The 17,322-nt window shown below is 54.4% G+C and overlaps 1 protein-coding gene across 5 annotated transcripts in view; it reads right to left on the bottom strand.

Annotated features, from left to right (window-relative positions):
* Positions 1-531: 531 nt before the first annotated feature.
* Positions 532-17,322, bottom strand: part of EHMT1 (euchromatic histone lysine methyltransferase 1) — a 144,681-nt gene continuing 127,890 nt past the window's right edge. For all 5 annotated transcript variants that reach the window (XM_077851623.1, XM_077851622.1, XM_077851624.1 and 2 more), the window contains 9 exons: positions 12,399-12,553; positions 11,299-11,466; positions 10,986-11,130; positions 10,251-10,328; positions 9,217-9,332; positions 8,027-8,113; positions 7,503-7,581; positions 1,639-1,814; positions 532-1,442 (listed from right to left, as the gene is read on the bottom strand). In XM_077851623.1, coding sequence (XP_077707749.1) covers positions 1,265-1,442; positions 1,639-1,814; positions 7,503-7,581; positions 8,027-8,113; positions 9,217-9,332; positions 10,251-10,328; positions 10,986-11,130; positions 11,299-11,466; positions 12,399-12,553 — 1,182 coding nt within the window. In that variant the 3' untranslated portion in view covers positions 532-1,264. The remainder of the gene's footprint in view (positions 1,443-1,638; positions 1,815-7,502; positions 7,582-8,026; positions 8,114-9,216; positions 9,333-10,250; positions 10,329-10,985; positions 11,131-11,298; positions 11,467-12,398; positions 12,554-17,322) is intronic.

The raw sequence follows: 17,322 nt of genomic DNA, 5'->3' as shown, positions 1-17,322 counted from the left end.
TGTAGGTGGCATTCTCTTCACAGGCAAGTCTGTGGTGGAAAGGAAGCTGTGGTCCACTGGCCAAGGGCTGGGGGGCTGTGAGTGCCCCACAGGCAGCACAGGGGCTTTGCAGAAACCAGTTCAAACATGATACCGTAATAAAAACCTCATTTAAAGTACTTTTTTTTTTTATTGATTTCATTGAAAACAGAACAAGAAATGGTCTGAGCCAAAAGACTGCTCTTAAAACTGTCAAAAACATTTTAACAGAAAAAAATAAACATGACTGCATCATGAATGTTTTAGAAGAGCCGCACAAAAACCCCACTGCTACTGCACTAGTTACAGTATTTAAAAAAGTATATGCCAAAAAAAAGTATATGACCTGGCGGGCCGTCACACAAAAGGTGATGGCGAATTTATTCCACGACAAGACTAACATTTTAAAAAAAGTTTTTTCCTGCATTTTATTCTAAAATCACTTTGTTCTCTTTATACAGTTGATAGTTTATTTTCACATGGTGAGTAGAAACCACACCAGAATCAGCACCGTTGTCTGTGTTTTGTGTTTTTTATTTGTCCTAATGTTCAATAATGGTAGAAAATAAATCAGTTTATTCATCATCATAGCATGTGGTTTAAAAATCAACAAGAAGGCGCCAGCATCGCTGAGCTGGCGGGGCTGGTGCGGGGTCCTCCGTGGGCCTCAGCCCTCCTGCACCCAACAAACCGCTTCCTCGGAAAGAAATGCATTAGAGGTCTGATATATAGGACTAGATATAGGACTTCTTTAAAAAGCAAACCCACATTTTCTCCAAAGTTAGTGATGGCTCGGCCCTGACCTCTCCTAGGTCGAGGTGGGGATGGCGTCTGCACAGCGCCCAGAAGCTGGCACCTGCCGACGCAGGCCCCAGGCAGGCAGGTGCAATGGAGCAGCTTGCAGGTGACGGTGTCTTCGGCGGGCACCACGTGGGGAGCCTGGGCCCACAGGACTTTGCCAACAAGCCCCACAGTGGAACGGGAACCAGGGGAGCAGAGGGGAAATGAGAAACGTGGAAACGACAAAACCATCATCAGAAACTCACAAGGTCACGCCAGCGCAGAATCCCAGAGTGTTCCAGAGCGCCCGCCCCCAGCCCGCGGGCCACCACGCCGGGACCTCGAAGCTGCGGCCCATGTCCCTGCAGCCCCAGGCCAGGACCCTTAGGCGTCGTGTGCACATCTCCTTCCTCTCCAACTGCAGTGTGAACAGCACCGCCGCTTGGTGCCCCACGCTGGCTGTTGCTCATAGAGGGTCCGCGGTGGAGGAGCTGGTGTCAGGCAGGCCGTTCTCCTGGCCATCCTGGGAGGCGCTGGCCTGCCGCTGCGCTAGGGCCGTGCTGGAGTGTCGGCACTTGGGGGAGCCGCACCGGCAGCTGAACAGCTTGCCCTTAATGTCCCAGAAGCGTTCCCCATAGTCGAACCTGGGAGAGAGCAGAGCTCAGGGCGGTGTCTGGGCCGCACACCCCGGGGAGCAGGGTGGGCCCGGCCTGAGCAGCCGTCAGTCCCTGCTCATGGGGTGGAGCAGAGAACCGCTGAGGAGAAGCCCGTGCTGAGCAGCATGCGTGCAGCACCCAGGAAGTCTCCAAGCCCAGCCGCCCCAGGGACCGTGGCACCTACCCCAGCTGTTCCCCAGCCTCTATCAGGCGGGTGCTGAAGAAGGCAATCCTGGGAAACCGCAGGTCCTGGTGGGACATGAACACGCGCACAGGCACCAGGTTGGGCTCGCAGTGGTGGTTGATGAAGCGGCTGACGTTCCCGTAGAACCGAGCATCGATGCAGTACACCTCGCCATCCTAGCAGGCGGGAAGGAGAGCAGGGGCTCACACAGGAGTCTGTGGACGGCAGGCAGGAACTCGCCCCCAAGGCAGGGGCACAGCAGGCCTCCGTGCTGGGGGAGGCCACCCACTCACACTCTCCTGCTGCACCAGCCAGGTGTGCACCATGTGATGCTCGGCTGCTGCCAGGTATGGGAGTGTGGGGGCAGATCCCAGGGACCTAGGGACAGAGCAGGGCCAGATCCCAAGGAGCAGCTGGGCAGGTGGGAAGGAGGAGGGAGGCAGCGCTGAGGCTGAGGGCTGCCAGGAGGCTCCTGGGCAGTGGTTATGAGCACAACACAGGGATACGGCCACAGGGAGGAGTGGGGGCATAGGTGGCCCCAGGACCCTGCCGGGGTGATGTATGCGATGTAGCAGAGAGGTGAGAAAGGAACTTGGCTGGGGCCTGGTCTCACCCTGTAGGAAGCAGAGACCCGGAGCTGAGGGTGCAAGGTCGAGGGACCATGGGCCAGGGCTGTGCATGGCCATGAGGAGATGTGTCCTACAACCCTCAGCAGAAGCAGGCATGTCTCCCCTGTGCACTGCTTTGCCCCTGGGGCCCTGAGCAGAGAGCCCGGTCACACCACATCTGCCCCTCACGATGAGGAGCCGATGAGCAGGGACCTCACATGGTCACAGGAACCGAGCATGACGTCTGGGATGGAAAACCAGACACAATGACAAGGGGACCTTTCGTGTATCTGCCCTGCACACAGCAGCCTGGGGGGGCAAAGCTGGACTCAGACGATTCTCCCACCAAACCAAAGGCATATGTGCCCCTGGCCCAGCAGTCCCACCTCCGGGCAGACCCCAAAGTCACTCCCATGGCTCAGAATTTGGCCTCTGCCCATAGGTGTCCTGGACTCACGTGCAGGGAGCCCCACCCTGTGGAAAGCACCTCCCCTCCTGCAAACAGCCTGACAAACTCTGACCTGCATTGGTTGAGTGGGGTCCAAGGGGAGGACCCTCACATAGAGTCGGGAGCAAGCGGCTGGAACCATGACTGGCGGGCACAGCGGGGCTCAGGCTCCATGTGCACAAGTCCCCACCAGAGCCAAGATATATGCCGGGGGACACAGGGGACAGATGCACAGGAGCCACACCCCAGCCCTGCCACAATCAAGCTACACGACATGCCTCAGAGCAGCCCATGGCAGTTACCAATACATAAATGTGGACCAAGAACCGAAAAAATGGACACATTCTAAAGAGAACAGAAAACCAATGGAGCCCAGCCCGAGGCGACCTGGACGCTGTGCGACCAGATGGGGACAGCAGAGCTCTTGATCACACAGTCCTCAGTGACGTCCAGCAGAGCCTGTCTCTCCATGGGTGACACAGCAGGAAAGAAGGGTCACTGGAAATCCTCAGTGCACGTCCCTCCCTCCTAGGCTGTGCAAGTCACCAGACGGCCCCCAAGCGCAGATGCCGCTGTAGCTGCAGGGAGGGCCAGACTCAACCTCAACATTCCCCAAACCACAAGGGTGATGTGCATGTACCCGAGCATATGACCCCGGAGCTCCAGACGTGCCTCAGAAACAGGAGGGGAGAGGGTTCCACCTTTCCTCTAACAAAGGCAAGGAAACAGGAACACACGTGGATGCTTTCCCTGTATTTCTAAAGTTCCCTGGGGGCAATGAACGGAAACAGAACAGACAGGCCTTCCTGAACAGGATACCTTCGTGTAGTCTCCACTTCCAAAATTAGTAAATACTTTATGTAACTAAATAAGTTGCAAGATTCTAGAACTTATTTATTGTAAAAGTACTTTCTGCCACAACATGAGGCTCAAACTCATAAGCCCAAAATCCAGAGCCTCACACTCCAACTGAGCCCACCGGGTGCCCCAACCCTAAGATAAATAAATACACCTGTGAATCCAACTGCTCACTCACCCACCCAGAGAAATGGCACCACGTGCTGCAAGCGGGTGCTTGGCGCACTTGGCTGCACACTCTTGCGGGACTGTGCCTGTGGCTGGCATGTCATTGGCGCTCCACTGAACCATCTGACATTGCTGAAAGGCAGGATGCCGATGGCCAGGGCCTGGGCAAACTCCTGCAGGAACAAGGGCACGAGCACATGCCTAGTGATTCCTTTATTCCAGAGCTCTGCCCTTGAGGAGTCCATGCAGGGTCGATGGCACCCTGCAGACAGCGAACACCCTGGTGTCCTGACGTGGTGACGAAGCGTTACCTCCATGGCCAGGCCCCGGGGCAGCTTAGACAAATCTGAGGCCACACGAGGGGAGCTGGACACAGGGATGCTACAGGAGGCAAGGCAGCGCGTGAGCAGGCTCCACGGGCCACGGTTCTGGTGACAACGGGTCAGAGCACCCAGGAGCCACAACAACATGTGAGGAGAAGGGAAACTAGGTCCCAACCCTGCACCATCATTGGCTCTGCTGCCCCCAAAATGGTGACAGAATGGCAGGAGCACATGTTCACCCGCCTGACCCTGAGGGTCACTTGCAAGCCCAGGTCTGGGCGGGGAAGCTTTTTCCTCCCAACAGAAAAATCTGTAGGAAACAAGAAGGGCAGGCTGCCTCTAGGAGGGCCAGGAATCCCAACGGCAGGCAGCCGTGACTCCCCTGTTCCTGAGCTGGGGGAGGCAGACCCCGTGGCCTCTGGGACACCTCTGCTCTTATCCCGTGTGCAGACAACATGGGAGACGGGTCGGCTCGCACACAGGTGTGGGTTCTGGCTGGACCGCGTGAGGGGGTGGCTGCCACTGTGAGAAGGGACAGCCAGGGCAAACCAGTGGTGCAGTCTGGGGAAACTGGGCTCAGTCTCACCACCGCAGGTGCACACAGACTCCTCAGGAGGAAACAGCAGTTCTGTGACAGACGTCACACTGTCGGCATGACAGATGGACAACGGGATCTGAGGACAGGGCTTTCTCCACTTTTCTGTACAGTGAGTGCTGTCACAATATGAAGAAGAAACCGTCCACAAAGGCAAGAAACAGGGATCTTGGAGCAACTCTCTCTTCCTCACTAAGCGACCACAGGGCAGCAGAAGCAGAGGGGGCACCTGGCGTGGGTGAGGGGTAGGACAACTAAGGGGCCCACAGAAGGGCCAGGCATCCGCAGGGAAAGAAGGCCCCATGCCAGGGGCAACGCCCCCACAGAAAGGCCACAGCCTGTCCAGGACCCTCTGAGGGGAGACCCCATCCCCCTGAAGCCTGCAGGACATGTGGCAGACCCCCCATGCCAGGGGATGGGCAGCAACGTGAGCCCTCTGCCCCATGCTGCCTGCGCACCCCTCACCTCCTGCCCAGCGTCTCCCAGTGAGACTGTTCTTCTGGTTTTCCCTAAGCTCCTGCCTCAAGGCTCCAAAGGGCAGGGGCGCGGGTATGCAGACCAACAGCAGGCTGCCCACCTCTGGGGCAACCAGCTCCTCACACCCGCCTGCTGCTCAGCATCAATTCACAGCTGCGGGAACACAGCCTCCTTCCACAGTGCACGAGGCTCCTCAGGTCTCTAACACGGTCCCTGACCATGTGTGTGCCGCTTGCTCTTTAAAGTCTTTCTGATAAATCACCCGTGCCCACCCTTGTCCCTCCAAGATGCCGAGCATGCGGGGGTGCCCTGGTCAACTGGGGCAGATTCAGGCAAAGGAGGCAGATACAAAAGGTTCTAGAAAAGCAAGGAGAGGGCAACCCTGGGCTCTGAACAGAACCAGGGCCTGGGGACAGTCTGGGCCAGGGAGAGGGCAGGTGTCACGGTACCAGCTGGTCAGACCCTGGAAACGGGGAGGGAGCAAGAGGGTGCACAGGTGCAGCCATGCCCATGGGACACAGCCCTGAGCTGGGCAGACCCAGGGGGCTATGCTGTGCTCGCGGCCCCTTACACACCAGGATGCACAAGCCACGGACACAGGCCAAAGGGAGCAGCAGGTGGAGCAGGAGTCGGGTGGGGGCGAGGCCAGCCCCATCTTTGCCAACGGCCTCTCACCTGGTGGTGATGGGCATCAGTGGGTCGTGGGACCTGCCACCACTCGGGTGGATCACAAAGCCAGACACAGAGAAGCACATGCTCTGACTGCACGTATGGGAGCTCTGCGCAGGGAAAAACCCCGCAGGAAAGACAGATGGCAGTTCCACGGCCAACCACGGTGGGGGTGCCATAGGGCCGGGGTGCTCCAGACCCTGCTCATAGTGAGAATTAGACCATACACACATTTGTCAAAACTAAAATCACAGGCTTAAAGTTGACTGAATATAAAAGAGTTACAATAAAATTTGACCCAAAAAGTAAAATGGCCAAAATCTTATCAGATAAAAAAAAAAATCCAACAGAACATTTACAAGATCCCACACAGGGCACCACCGAGTGTCAGTAGGGGCAACTGAAGATGACAAACCAGCAGAGGATACACCGTACTCATCACCTAGAAAAGCAGGTGGCAGAAACCCCAATGACCCCAGGTCATGGGTTCAATGTTGCCCTAATCAGATCCTACGGGTTTTGTACAACTTATCCAGCTGACTCTCCAACTTACACAGAAACTAAGAGACCAAGAAGAGCAAGACACCCTCAAGACCCCAAGATAAGAGGACAGAAGGTAGGATGGTTGGCAGACGGGATAAAGGGAGCCCAGGCATGTTGCGCAGGGGTGGGGAAAATACCATCTCCTCCACAAACGGTCCTGAGTCATGCAGATGTCAACACAGGGAAAAATAATGCTGGACCCTGCATGCAACGACGACACACCCACGTGAGGTCGGCCTGATTTCTGGAGATGCCACACATGTGCCTCTGTATAGTCCTGGCTGTAAAAAGCCTGGTTTCACTTGAGGCATTACAAACACCCACAGCATGTAGCAAGAGCGGATAAATTCGACTACAATAAAAATAAAAACTTCTGTTCATTAAAAGACATCGAGACCTCAACAAGGCACAGAGAGAAGCCATCTGCAAGACACAAATGTCAAAGAACATTTCCCCCAGAACATGTCAAGACTGCCACAAGCCAAACAGGCCAACAGCTCAAGGTGTAGGATGGGGGTTCTGGGGGCGGGGGGCTCCCTGGAGGGTCTCAGGTGGAGGCTGCCAGCACCTGCATCCCGTGACCACCTGGCACATGGGTTCCCCTCTCAGAAGGCCTGTCTTGCATACGTGGCTCTGAGAGCTGAGCTTGGGGGCAGGGCTGGGGCAGGCAGGCATAAAGGCCTGGGCTTGGGTCCCTACTTCCATGCCGACCATGCCAGGAAGTTCTCAAGCAGGCAAATCAGGAACTAAGAGCAGCACAGGCATCAGGGCAGGAAGCAGCCTCCAAATGCCCTGGAAACCCGGGTCTCGGGGTAAAGCCCGGGGCCCGCCTGCTGTCCCAACAACCAGGATGGTAGCTGAGACACACTTGAGATCCCTTGCCCATTGTGAGGCTGGCTCTTGTTTGCTTGTCACCATGCGCACGCGGCCTCTCCCCTAATGGCTGCGAGCTCTAACCCTGGTGAACAGCTGGGGTCACAGGCAGGCTCCTCGTGCATGAGCTCAGGGACCTCCCGGGTCACGGCCCAAGTGCAGGTGCCCTGCGAATCCTGCGTGCACAAGTGTGCCAGTGTGGCTGTCAGGGACGCTGGGCCGGTGTGGGCGAGCCTCCTTACCGCTCCCACGCCGCACGGCCACAGCCAGCTCTCTACACCCAACCCCTCCAAACGCATTACCTTGTTGTCAAGATCAAAGAGGTAAGAGTCTTCTTCCCGAACGTCAGCTTCCGAGTCAGAGATGAGCTCCCCGACATACCTGTGGGCAGCAGGGTGCAGGTGAGGACAGCAAGACCCCCCTGACTGCAGGATGGGGCCCAGGGCAGCCATGGCACAGCCTACCCCCTGGAGCTATGGACAAATGTTTAGAGAATATGCCCATGACTGGGTGGGATCTAACTTCAGGTCCCGGAAGATGATGACACAGGAACTCCTCCTCTGACCCGGACCCACAATGACACTGTCCTGGAACCACTGACCACAACCACCATAACAGCCCCAGACTCAGTGAGAGGCTAAGTGCAGGTGGAAACCAGGGAGATAGGTGAGGGGTGGAGACGACATGGGCTGGTTTCCAAGGGCACCCACAAGTCCCAGGCATGGCCAGGGCCCTGGCAGCCTCTCACCCCGCGCTGCTGTGCTGTGCCCGAAATGGCAGGGACAGCAGCAGCGGCAGCCCTGGGGTGACCCAGGCACGCACTTACTCGCAGACGAAGGTGCCCAGGGGGATGTCCTGCAGGGACCGCACGCCCCAGCCCATGTTCTGTGTCCGGTAGAGCTGTAGCCTCGCCCTAGAAGACAGTCGGCCATTCACAGCCAAGTTCCCTGATGCTCATGTGCTGATGACACTGTCAGCCACAGTAGCACATAGGGTGCGGGATGCTGCCTTCCTGTCTGGACAGCACCTTGGAGCTCTGTGTGTAAGGAAGCCCTCAGCACACCACCCTCAGAGCGGGAGACGCACCCAGGACTCGGCCCGACTGCCAGCGCACAGCCCTCCCTATGCCCGTTCCTTCATCTGTAACATGGGGGCATGTGTGGCCATGCCCCCAGGCAGCAGTGAAGGGCAGAAGGGCTGACACTGTGTGTCCCCTCAGGGCAGGCAGGGAGCTCTCCCAGGCCCAGAGCCAATGCGGACTACCTGTCCCCTGGTGCTGGTGCGTCCAGGGGTCCTCTGGCAGACGGGACAGGAGGGCTGGTCAGAAGCACTCTCCGACCACAGATACTGAGAAACTCCAAAATACTGTGAAGCTAGACAGACGTCATGTGTGCATCTCCCATCACAACTCACAGCCAAGGAGGTCTTCTAATTCTCAAGCACATGCCCGAGAGGAAAAGTTCACGGTCGGGTGCCGGCCAGACCTCTCAGACCATGTGCCCTGACTGCTTAAGAACAAGGGGCCCATGTGGTTGGCAATGTTTTATACCTGAGCATTCCTGTGCTGCTGCTGTTACAGATACTCAGACAACATAGAATATTTCAGAAATGGTTTGAGATTTAAAACAGAGTGACAGCAGCCCTAGGGTAGCCGTGCATGTGTTCACTCGGAAGTGAAGAGCCTGTTCCCTAGCCTCCGGCTCCTGGGCCTGGATGGCCCCATCCTCGGGCCTCACCAATGACTGGGCTGCTCAGCAGGCCTCATATTATTTACACCAGTTGTGACTCCACCAGGAGACAAGGAGCTCAGACAAGACAGTGTCTATGTCTCTACTGCAAACATGCACATGCATGGAAACACAACGCCCCGTCTGGTGAAATACACATAAACACAATGAACTTGTCAAGCAACCGGAGTTGTTCTCAAACCTTGAAAGTAGAGACCCCTGACGTCTCCCTGCACTGAAGGGCCCAGAATCCCACACCTGGGCAGGGTCCATGGGAGCTGGCGCTTACCTGAGGCCATTCTGCACGACGCGGTTCCGGCAGCTCCTCCAGCAGGAACAGGCGTGGTTGCACTCAAAGATTAAGGGCGGCTCAGCCATGTTGAACTCAGGCAGGAGCCGGCCATCCTGGGGACAGACGTGCAGTCAGGACTGAGCATGGCTCGCCATTCATGCTAAATAAACTGACACCAACACAGTTTTACAAACTGAAACACTGATACAAAAATGACAGTTTCCGGTCAAACTCCACACTGGGGCAGCAGTGTCACGTTGCGCGTTCGTGCCTGGACAGGAAGCACCAGAGCAGACGTGCACACAGATTCAGTCTTGTCGCCCTGCCTGGCCTCCCTCCTCCTCCCTGGAACCCTCAGTCTCCCAAGGCCTCTGCCACGGGCCTCTCCACTGCCTTCACGGGGTCAGCACCCCCGGGTTTACTGGCCACATGCTGCCATCCTGCGCTCTGGGCCTTGCTCTGCAGGGACCCGGCCACCTGCTTCCCTGTCCTATGCCCAGATACGGCAAAGCCACCAGGCAACACCCTGGACCTTGGGGCCAAGTCCAAAGCTCCGTGGTGTCCGAGACTTCTGTCAATAGTGAGAACTGTGCTTGAGATGCTGGCTCTCGCCCACCTTCAGCATGGCCGTGCTTTGTAGAGCACATGCCCTCAGAGTGAGTGCTGTAGCCTCTCACTTGGCAGCAAACATGCCCCCAGGCCCATGCCATGCCCTTTCTACCCAAGGCGACTCTGGAGACATCGACTGCGGCTTCTCTTGTCCCCACCCCAGGTCACCCTGGTTCCTGGCACCACGGATGACCTCTGAACCCCCGATGCCAACAGCACTGGAGCTTCTTCCCTTGGATGCTGGGCTCAGAGTCATCTCCCCGGTGGCCACAAGAGCCGGTCAGCCTTGCCCCACAACCCTGCCCCCAATGGGTCTGCCCTCCCGCACTGGCTCACCTGCAGCCCTCCTCCCCAAGGCTGGCCAGGCACAGTCCAGGGCCACAGGAGACTCACCACCCCAGCTCGCCCTGGCCGCAGCTCACCTTGTCATACCAGCACCGCATACTGAGCTGGCCGCACATGCAGTTGCTGGAAGAGCAGTCGTCGATGCACACGCAGTACTGCAGGGAGATAGCACATCAGGTGGGGGGGGGGGGGGCACGCGCTCCGCTTACTACGTGTGTCAGCTTTGATATGCACCTTCAGAAAGCCAGGCTCACAGGGAAGAAAAGTGAGAGGCTCTAACATCTCCATTCTCAAGGACACCAAGAGGCGTGCAGTCCCCGAGGAAGAGGGCACACAGCGGGACATACCCAGCCACTAAGACACGGAGAGCGTGCACAAGGGGCTCTGGATGAAGAGCCCAAGGGAAAGGGGGAGGCAGGGTGGTCAGCAACATGGGGCCGAGAGCAGGGCTGGGTAACAGAAATCCTGAGGCCCAGAACTGAGGCCAAGCCACTCAGTGGGAAAGGCAAGGCCAAGAGAGCCACAGCCCTGCCTGCGGGTGTATGTCTGCCATCACTCCAAGAGGAGCTCAGCAGCTGGTGCTGCACAGGCTCCTCTCACCTGTGTGGCCCCCAAACCACCACTCACCAGGGGGCATCAGCACTGCTCTGGGGGCCAGGGACCCAGCACGGGATCGGGATCCATTTTCAGGAAGAATCTTTATCTGCCTTTCAACTTATCAGTGGAAGGCACACACTGTGAGGGCTGGGTCTTCTGGGGGAAACCCCTGTGGACCCAAGCCCCAGGGGCCAGCACCCCCTACCACAGCTGACCTGCAAATGGGTGATGTTCCTGTCAATGTTCATGGGGGATGTCACGCAGTTCTGAGAAACATATTTGTAGTTGCTGGGGCACGGCTCGCTGTCCACAGCGTTGACACACGGGATGGGGATTCGCTCATAGCCTCGAGCAATGTCTCTGCCACCGGGAAGGGGGGACATTACCTTTTGCTGTGATAAGCAACACCCCCACAGGGCAGCCGCTGAGCCTGGGGCCAGGCACTGTGGCCTCAGTTGGGAGGGAAGCCTTAGTTTCCAACTCTGCAACCCCCGTCCGTCAGCCCTTGGCCCAGAGTGGTCTCCTCACCTGCTCACGGTCTTCTCCATCGGGACAGGCCTGTCGGGAGCTGCGTCTCGCAGCGCCCGACTCATCTGCAGTGCGTCCCACACCTGGGAGTTAAGGCTTGCACACTGCAGGGGCGTCTCTCCTTCTTTGTTTTTCAAGGTGACATCTGAATCCCGAGAAAGAAAGAGGCTAAAAGGAAAAATGTAAGCCAATAAAACATTCAGACCTTAATTTAAAAGATATGAGAATGAGATTTACAAAATAATTACAGTCAGTAAAAATAAAAGGAACACATCATTTATCTTGGTATTAAGCTTGCTGACCGGTGCTTCTAGAAAGACCTGCCCTGACTCACCAGGAACATACTACATCAGTCTTTTTTTTTTGCTCCAGAACTGTGTGTAAAGAACAAGAGATGGTACTTGAGGGCTCTTGGCTTTTCCATTCAGAGGCTCATGGACGCCCAGGGCCAGCATGAAGCAGGTAAACCACACCAGCTGGCCGTGTCCAGGGTCCTGATCCACTTGGAAGCGGGACAGCTCACCCAGCCCCACTCAAGGGCCTCACGCACAACCTTCTCTGCCGAGCTGCCACCAAGGTCCCAGTCTGAGTGGGCGTGTGGCCCACAGCAGGGCTCCCCCTCATTTCCAGGTGAGATGGAGGGACCCGAGGTCCTGTCCCCCACACCCAGAGCTTCCACTGACAGCAGAGCGAGAACCACTCTGGACCCCAGGACCCCAACCGCACCCACTCATGAGAGGATGACTCCCCAGAACCCCAACCGCACCCACTCTCACTCATATGAGACGGGAAGGGGTTCAGAGTGGCGAGTGGTAAACACCAACATCTCTGTCCCTCCTGAACCTGTCCCAGAGGGGCCTGTCCCCTCCCCTCTGATGAGAGGTGCTGGGTGAGACTCATCTCCACACTCACCTATGTATTTGGGGATTCTTAACAACCATCCTCCCTGAACCAGAAATAACCAGACTGACCTCACATGTGGAATGGGACCCTTACACCTCTGGCTGTTTGTGGAAGAAGCTTCCCTGGGAGGACCTGGGGCACCAGGGCGCCCCCACCCTAGGAGCCTGGCAGGGGCTGCATGCAGCAGAGCCACTCACAGGACACAGGCATAGCGGTCCTCCCTGGCTGCAATGTGCAGGGGCGAGTCTCCATGGACGTTCACGGCGTGGAGGTCACACCTGGCAGCCAGCAGGATCTCGGCTATGTCCACGCAGCCCGAGAACGCAGCCCAGTGCAGGCAGATGTTCTCCTCCTGCACAGACAGACGGCACAGCACACCAAGGGGAGAGCAAAGACCCATCTGAGTGCTGAGGGAGCTTCCTTTTTTGTTTTGTTTTCATCATGAAAGTAACATAATCACAGTACTATTTTAAAAATAGAATAAAAAATCATCTGAAATTAGACCAACCTAAGCACACTATTAACGTAACATCTGGGAGTAAGTTATCTACTTTTTAAAAATATTTTATTTATTTATCATGAGAAAGAGAGAGAGAGAGAGAGAGAGAGGCAGAGACACAGGCAGAGAGAGAACCAGGCTCCATGTAGGGAGCCCGATGTGGGACTCTATCACAGGTCTCCAGGATCAGGCCCTGGGCTGAAGGTGGCACTAAACCGCTGAGCCACCCAGGCTGCCCCAAGTTATCTACTTTTTAAAATTATATTCACTCTGTAACAAAGTACAATTGCAAAACAGGACACTTGTGTAAGATTTTTAAAAGATAAAATGTAGACAAATTTGATCACACTAAAATTTTACTTCATAAAAACCCCTGTAAAATAAAACTTTTATTTATTTTTTTAAAGATTTATTTATTTGAGAGAGAGCCCGAGCAGGGGGAGGGACAGAGGAAGAAGCAGGCTCTCTGATGAGCTGGAAGCCCTATGTGGGGCTCGATTCCAGGACCCGAGATCAAGACCTGAGCTGAATCCAGACGCTTAAGCTTGTGAGCCACCCAGGTGCCCCCCCCCCCTTTTTAAAAAGGATTGATTGATTGATTTGAGAGAGGAGACAGTAGGAGTAGGGAAATCATTTTAAATCAAAGATTAGAAAAAAACCATTTGTGCTGTGTATAAACTACACTGTAATTTTGAAAACAAATACACAAAAGGTATAAAAATGTAAAACTTGTGTGACCGATGAGGAACACACGTTAAGTATAGGGAACATGTGGCCTTGCCAGGTGGGAAATGAGCACAAAGTAGCCATGACATAGCCGTGAAGCAACCACCCTGGGGACAAATATGAAAGCTGCTCTGACCCCACCCCTGCAGCGCAGGCCACTAGCTCATGGTCATGACCTTCAGGTGGTTCCTGTCTTCCTGTGGACTCAGGCACTGAATACTTTAGCCCTTTCTTTTCCTGACATGTTCTCAGGGCTTAAATGCTCTCGAGGCTTAAGCGCTTAGAGGTGCAAATTTGTGGCCCTGGAAGCACTTCCTGCTCTCCTGGCAGAGAGGGTGCTGAAGTCCCAGTACCTCACAGGAGCCACCACTGAAATCAAGCCTGGCTGCCCACTCTGGCCCCCCCACCAGCAGAGCCCCATGCACTGCGTGCCCAGCTGCGCCCACATCAGTCCCCATGGAGCCCATATGCCGGCTATGTGACTCTGAATGCCTCAATCCTGCCCCCTTCCCACCCACAGAACCCCCTGGAACGCTCCAGTGATTGAGGACAATCGGAGTGCATCCAATGCTTGCGGCCCAATGAACTTGAGGAAAGAGATAAGTCAAACCATGTGGTCCTGTCTGTTCACAAACAGTGTCTAGCCCCTAGCACAGGCTTCACCATGGGCTCCTGTCAGCCTCAGTATTTTCTGAAAAGCATGGATCTGCCTGGAGCTTCCTTTACTGGACGCTGCACTGGGATGCCTGCTATCCCTCTCATCTTTCCATCTTCCATACATTTGCAAGCTCTAGAACAAAAGGTGGTTTCCTGAGGGGCCTCTTTTTTCATTCCTTCATCAGAAGGACCTATTATATTATAACCAGAATCACATGCTAAGACTGTCTGTGTCCACCTAGGCTCCTCCTAGCAGAGGAATGCAGTCCCAGACTAGCTGACATCTGCCTGCTGGGTTACAAAAGGCCTGACCCACACATCTGAAGTGACAGACAGCACTTTGGTTCTAGCAGAGACCAGGCCAGAGGGACCATCTGGATTTACCCTCCTGCCTGAAAGAGCCAAATAGTCAAAATATGTGAAATAGGGGAGCCTGAGGGGCTCAATCGGTGAAGCATCTGCCCTTGGCTCAGGTCATGATCTCCGAGTCCTGGGATGGAGCTCTGCGTCGGGCTCCCTGCTCAGTGGAGAGTCTGTTTCTCCCTTTTCCTTTGCCCTTCCCCCTGCTTATGCTCTCTGTCAAGTAAATAAAATCTCCCCCCTCTAAAAAAAAATGTGTGAAACAATGTTTTTCAAGACACTGGACACCAGGCAATGAAGGGCTACATCCCTGAAAGTAGAAACAAATACGGCCTGGGTCTGTCCACTCACTGTCCTGAGATCCAGCCTCAGCACAGGGAGAGACCAGAAGTTCAAAGGTAGGAAGTGAGAGCCAGTGGCTAAGGCAGCTGGGGTTCACAAAACAGGGGTAAGGCTGGGAAGAGGCCTCTGGAGATCAGACATTCCCATCCTGGACCTCCAAGACACACCTCCAAAGCTGAAGCATAAAGAGCTGAGACCTGCTTGAGCTCACCTAACAAACCTAGAAAGCAAAACCCAAAACAGACTATTTCCAAGCCACTTTGCTGCACCCAGAACAAAGCTTAAGACTTTTCCAGGAAAATACAGAAATTCACAGCTCGGTAAAACCAAAATGTCTGGCACCAACATAAGGTTGCAAACAAAACTTCCGGAGCTGACAAGCACGATGTCTGACAGAAACACACTGGATGAGACTAACACCGTTACAGGCTATAAAGAAAAAAATTACTGAGCTTGAAGACACAGCAAAATTGTTATTAAGACCAGCAAAGCAGCTGTAAAACCAGCTAAATTGTGATCCAGAGTGAAAAACATGATTGAGAAAAATGAAAAGAGGGATCCCTGGGTGGCGCAGCGGTTTGGCGCCTGCCTTTGGCCTAGGGCGCGATCCTGGAGACCCAGGATCGATTCCCACGTCGGGCTCCCGGTGCATGGAGCCTGCTTCTCTCTGCCTGTGTCTCTGCCTCTCTTTCTCTCTCTGTGACTATCATAAATAAATAAAAAAAAAAAAAAAAAAAAAAAAGAAAGAAAAATGAAAAGAGCATCACTGAGCTGGGAACACCTTCCAGCCACCTGATAATTACAGAGCGAGTGGCCCCTGTGAAGGGGGCCAGGCAGAAACACTCTGGGGAGGAATGAGGGCAGGGGTCTGTACCTGACATCCTAACCCTAACATCACTGACTCAGGCTTCACAAGCTGTGACCTCACACGTGCGACACATGCGCGAGTGACACAAGGTGCATCATAATTCAACTGTTAAAATCTAGTGACAAAAAGAAAATCCTAAAATTGCCAAAAAAAAAAGCAGATGCACTGTATCTAGAAATAAGGACAAGGTGCCACCGAGAATTCCCTGTGGGAAACACGTCAGTGAGGACAACAGGGAGGCTGTGTGCATGAAGTACTGAAAGAAGCTGTTGACCAAAGTGCACACCCAGCAAAATACCTCCCAAAAAAAGTGAAGGCAAGATAAGGAATCTGCAGGCACTCATCAGGGGCAGTCCAGCGCCCCAGGACGCAACAAACAAGTCTGATGTGTAGAAGAAAAGTGACCCTGCACTGAAGGACCTAAGTAAGTGAATAAGGAGCAAAGAAAGTGGTGGCAGCAGGTGCTGAGACTTGAGACTTTCCTCACTACAGTGTTTCCAAAAGATCACGACAGTGGAAACGATGTGACAACGTATTGTGGTATCCCCACAACTCAGAGCAACAGCATGAGGCCTGGGCAAGCACACAGCACTCTGTCCTCACTGAGAGCGCAAGCACAGGCACAGGGGCAGATGCATGTGGGCCATGGCACAGCGGACAGAGCCGCACACATGTGCACAAAGGGGCAGAGTCAGTTCTGTGGAGAAGGGACGGCTTTTAGACAGATGGGCTGGAATGTCTAGACATCCTCATGCAAAACAATCACTATAAGAAAACACAGGAGAATGTCTTTGGGATCTTGGGTCAGGCAATGATTTCTTAAAGACAACACCAAACACATGATCCACAGGTAGAAAATAACTAATAAACTGGACTTTTTCAGTATTAAAAAGCATCTGCTTCTCAAAAACAATTGTTAGGGCTAGTAAAACATCTGATATAGAGAACTTGCATACAGAAAATACAGCAACTTTCAAAATGAAGAATAAGAAAAAATGATCTGATAAAAATGAGCAAAAGATCTGAACAGATACACACACACACACACACCGGAAACCGCCCGGCCCACAAAGAACACAAAGACTGGCCAGAGTAAGTGCTGGGGAGGGTGTGAAGGAGCCGCCCTCAGATATGACTCTTAGGCACAGCCACTCTGGAAGCTGTGCAGCCTCCTTAGGTGACCCAGGTTTCATGGGAGAGAAATGACAACATGTGCCCACGTGAAGACACATGCCTGACTGTCCACAGCAGCCGTGGGCGAGAGCCAGGACCCAGAAAAGCCAAAATCCACGACCAGGTGAAGGACAAATGAGCAATAGTGACTCCCAGGCTGATGCCGTCTGAGCAACATCCACACTGCAAGGATCCAGCTATGGAAAACCAACCTCACAAACAGAAAGCAGAGCTGTGGGTGGAGGCTATGAAGCAGCAGGAGGAAACTTGAGAGTGAGTGTCATGACCAGTCTTGACGAGGTGACGGTATCTGGGGTTAACACTCCTCTAACTGTACACTTTCAATAGTGCAGTCTCCCACTTCACACCAATAAAAGGTGTCACAATATAAGATGAAATTATACAGCTCCTTGGTCATAGGAACAAACATGCAATTTAATCAACTCTCTTGTTTCCTGAGGACCACGACCAGTACCAGTGCTGACACCCATTGGAC

Source organism: Canis aureus, chromosome 16 (assembly GCF_053574225.1).
Source record: "Canis aureus isolate CA01 chromosome 16, VMU_Caureus_v.1.0, whole genome shotgun sequence".
In the NCBI taxonomy this organism is placed as follows: Eukaryota; Metazoa; Chordata; class Mammalia; order Carnivora; family Canidae; genus Canis; species Canis aureus.
This window is presented reverse-complemented; position numbering and strand designations above follow the sequence as displayed.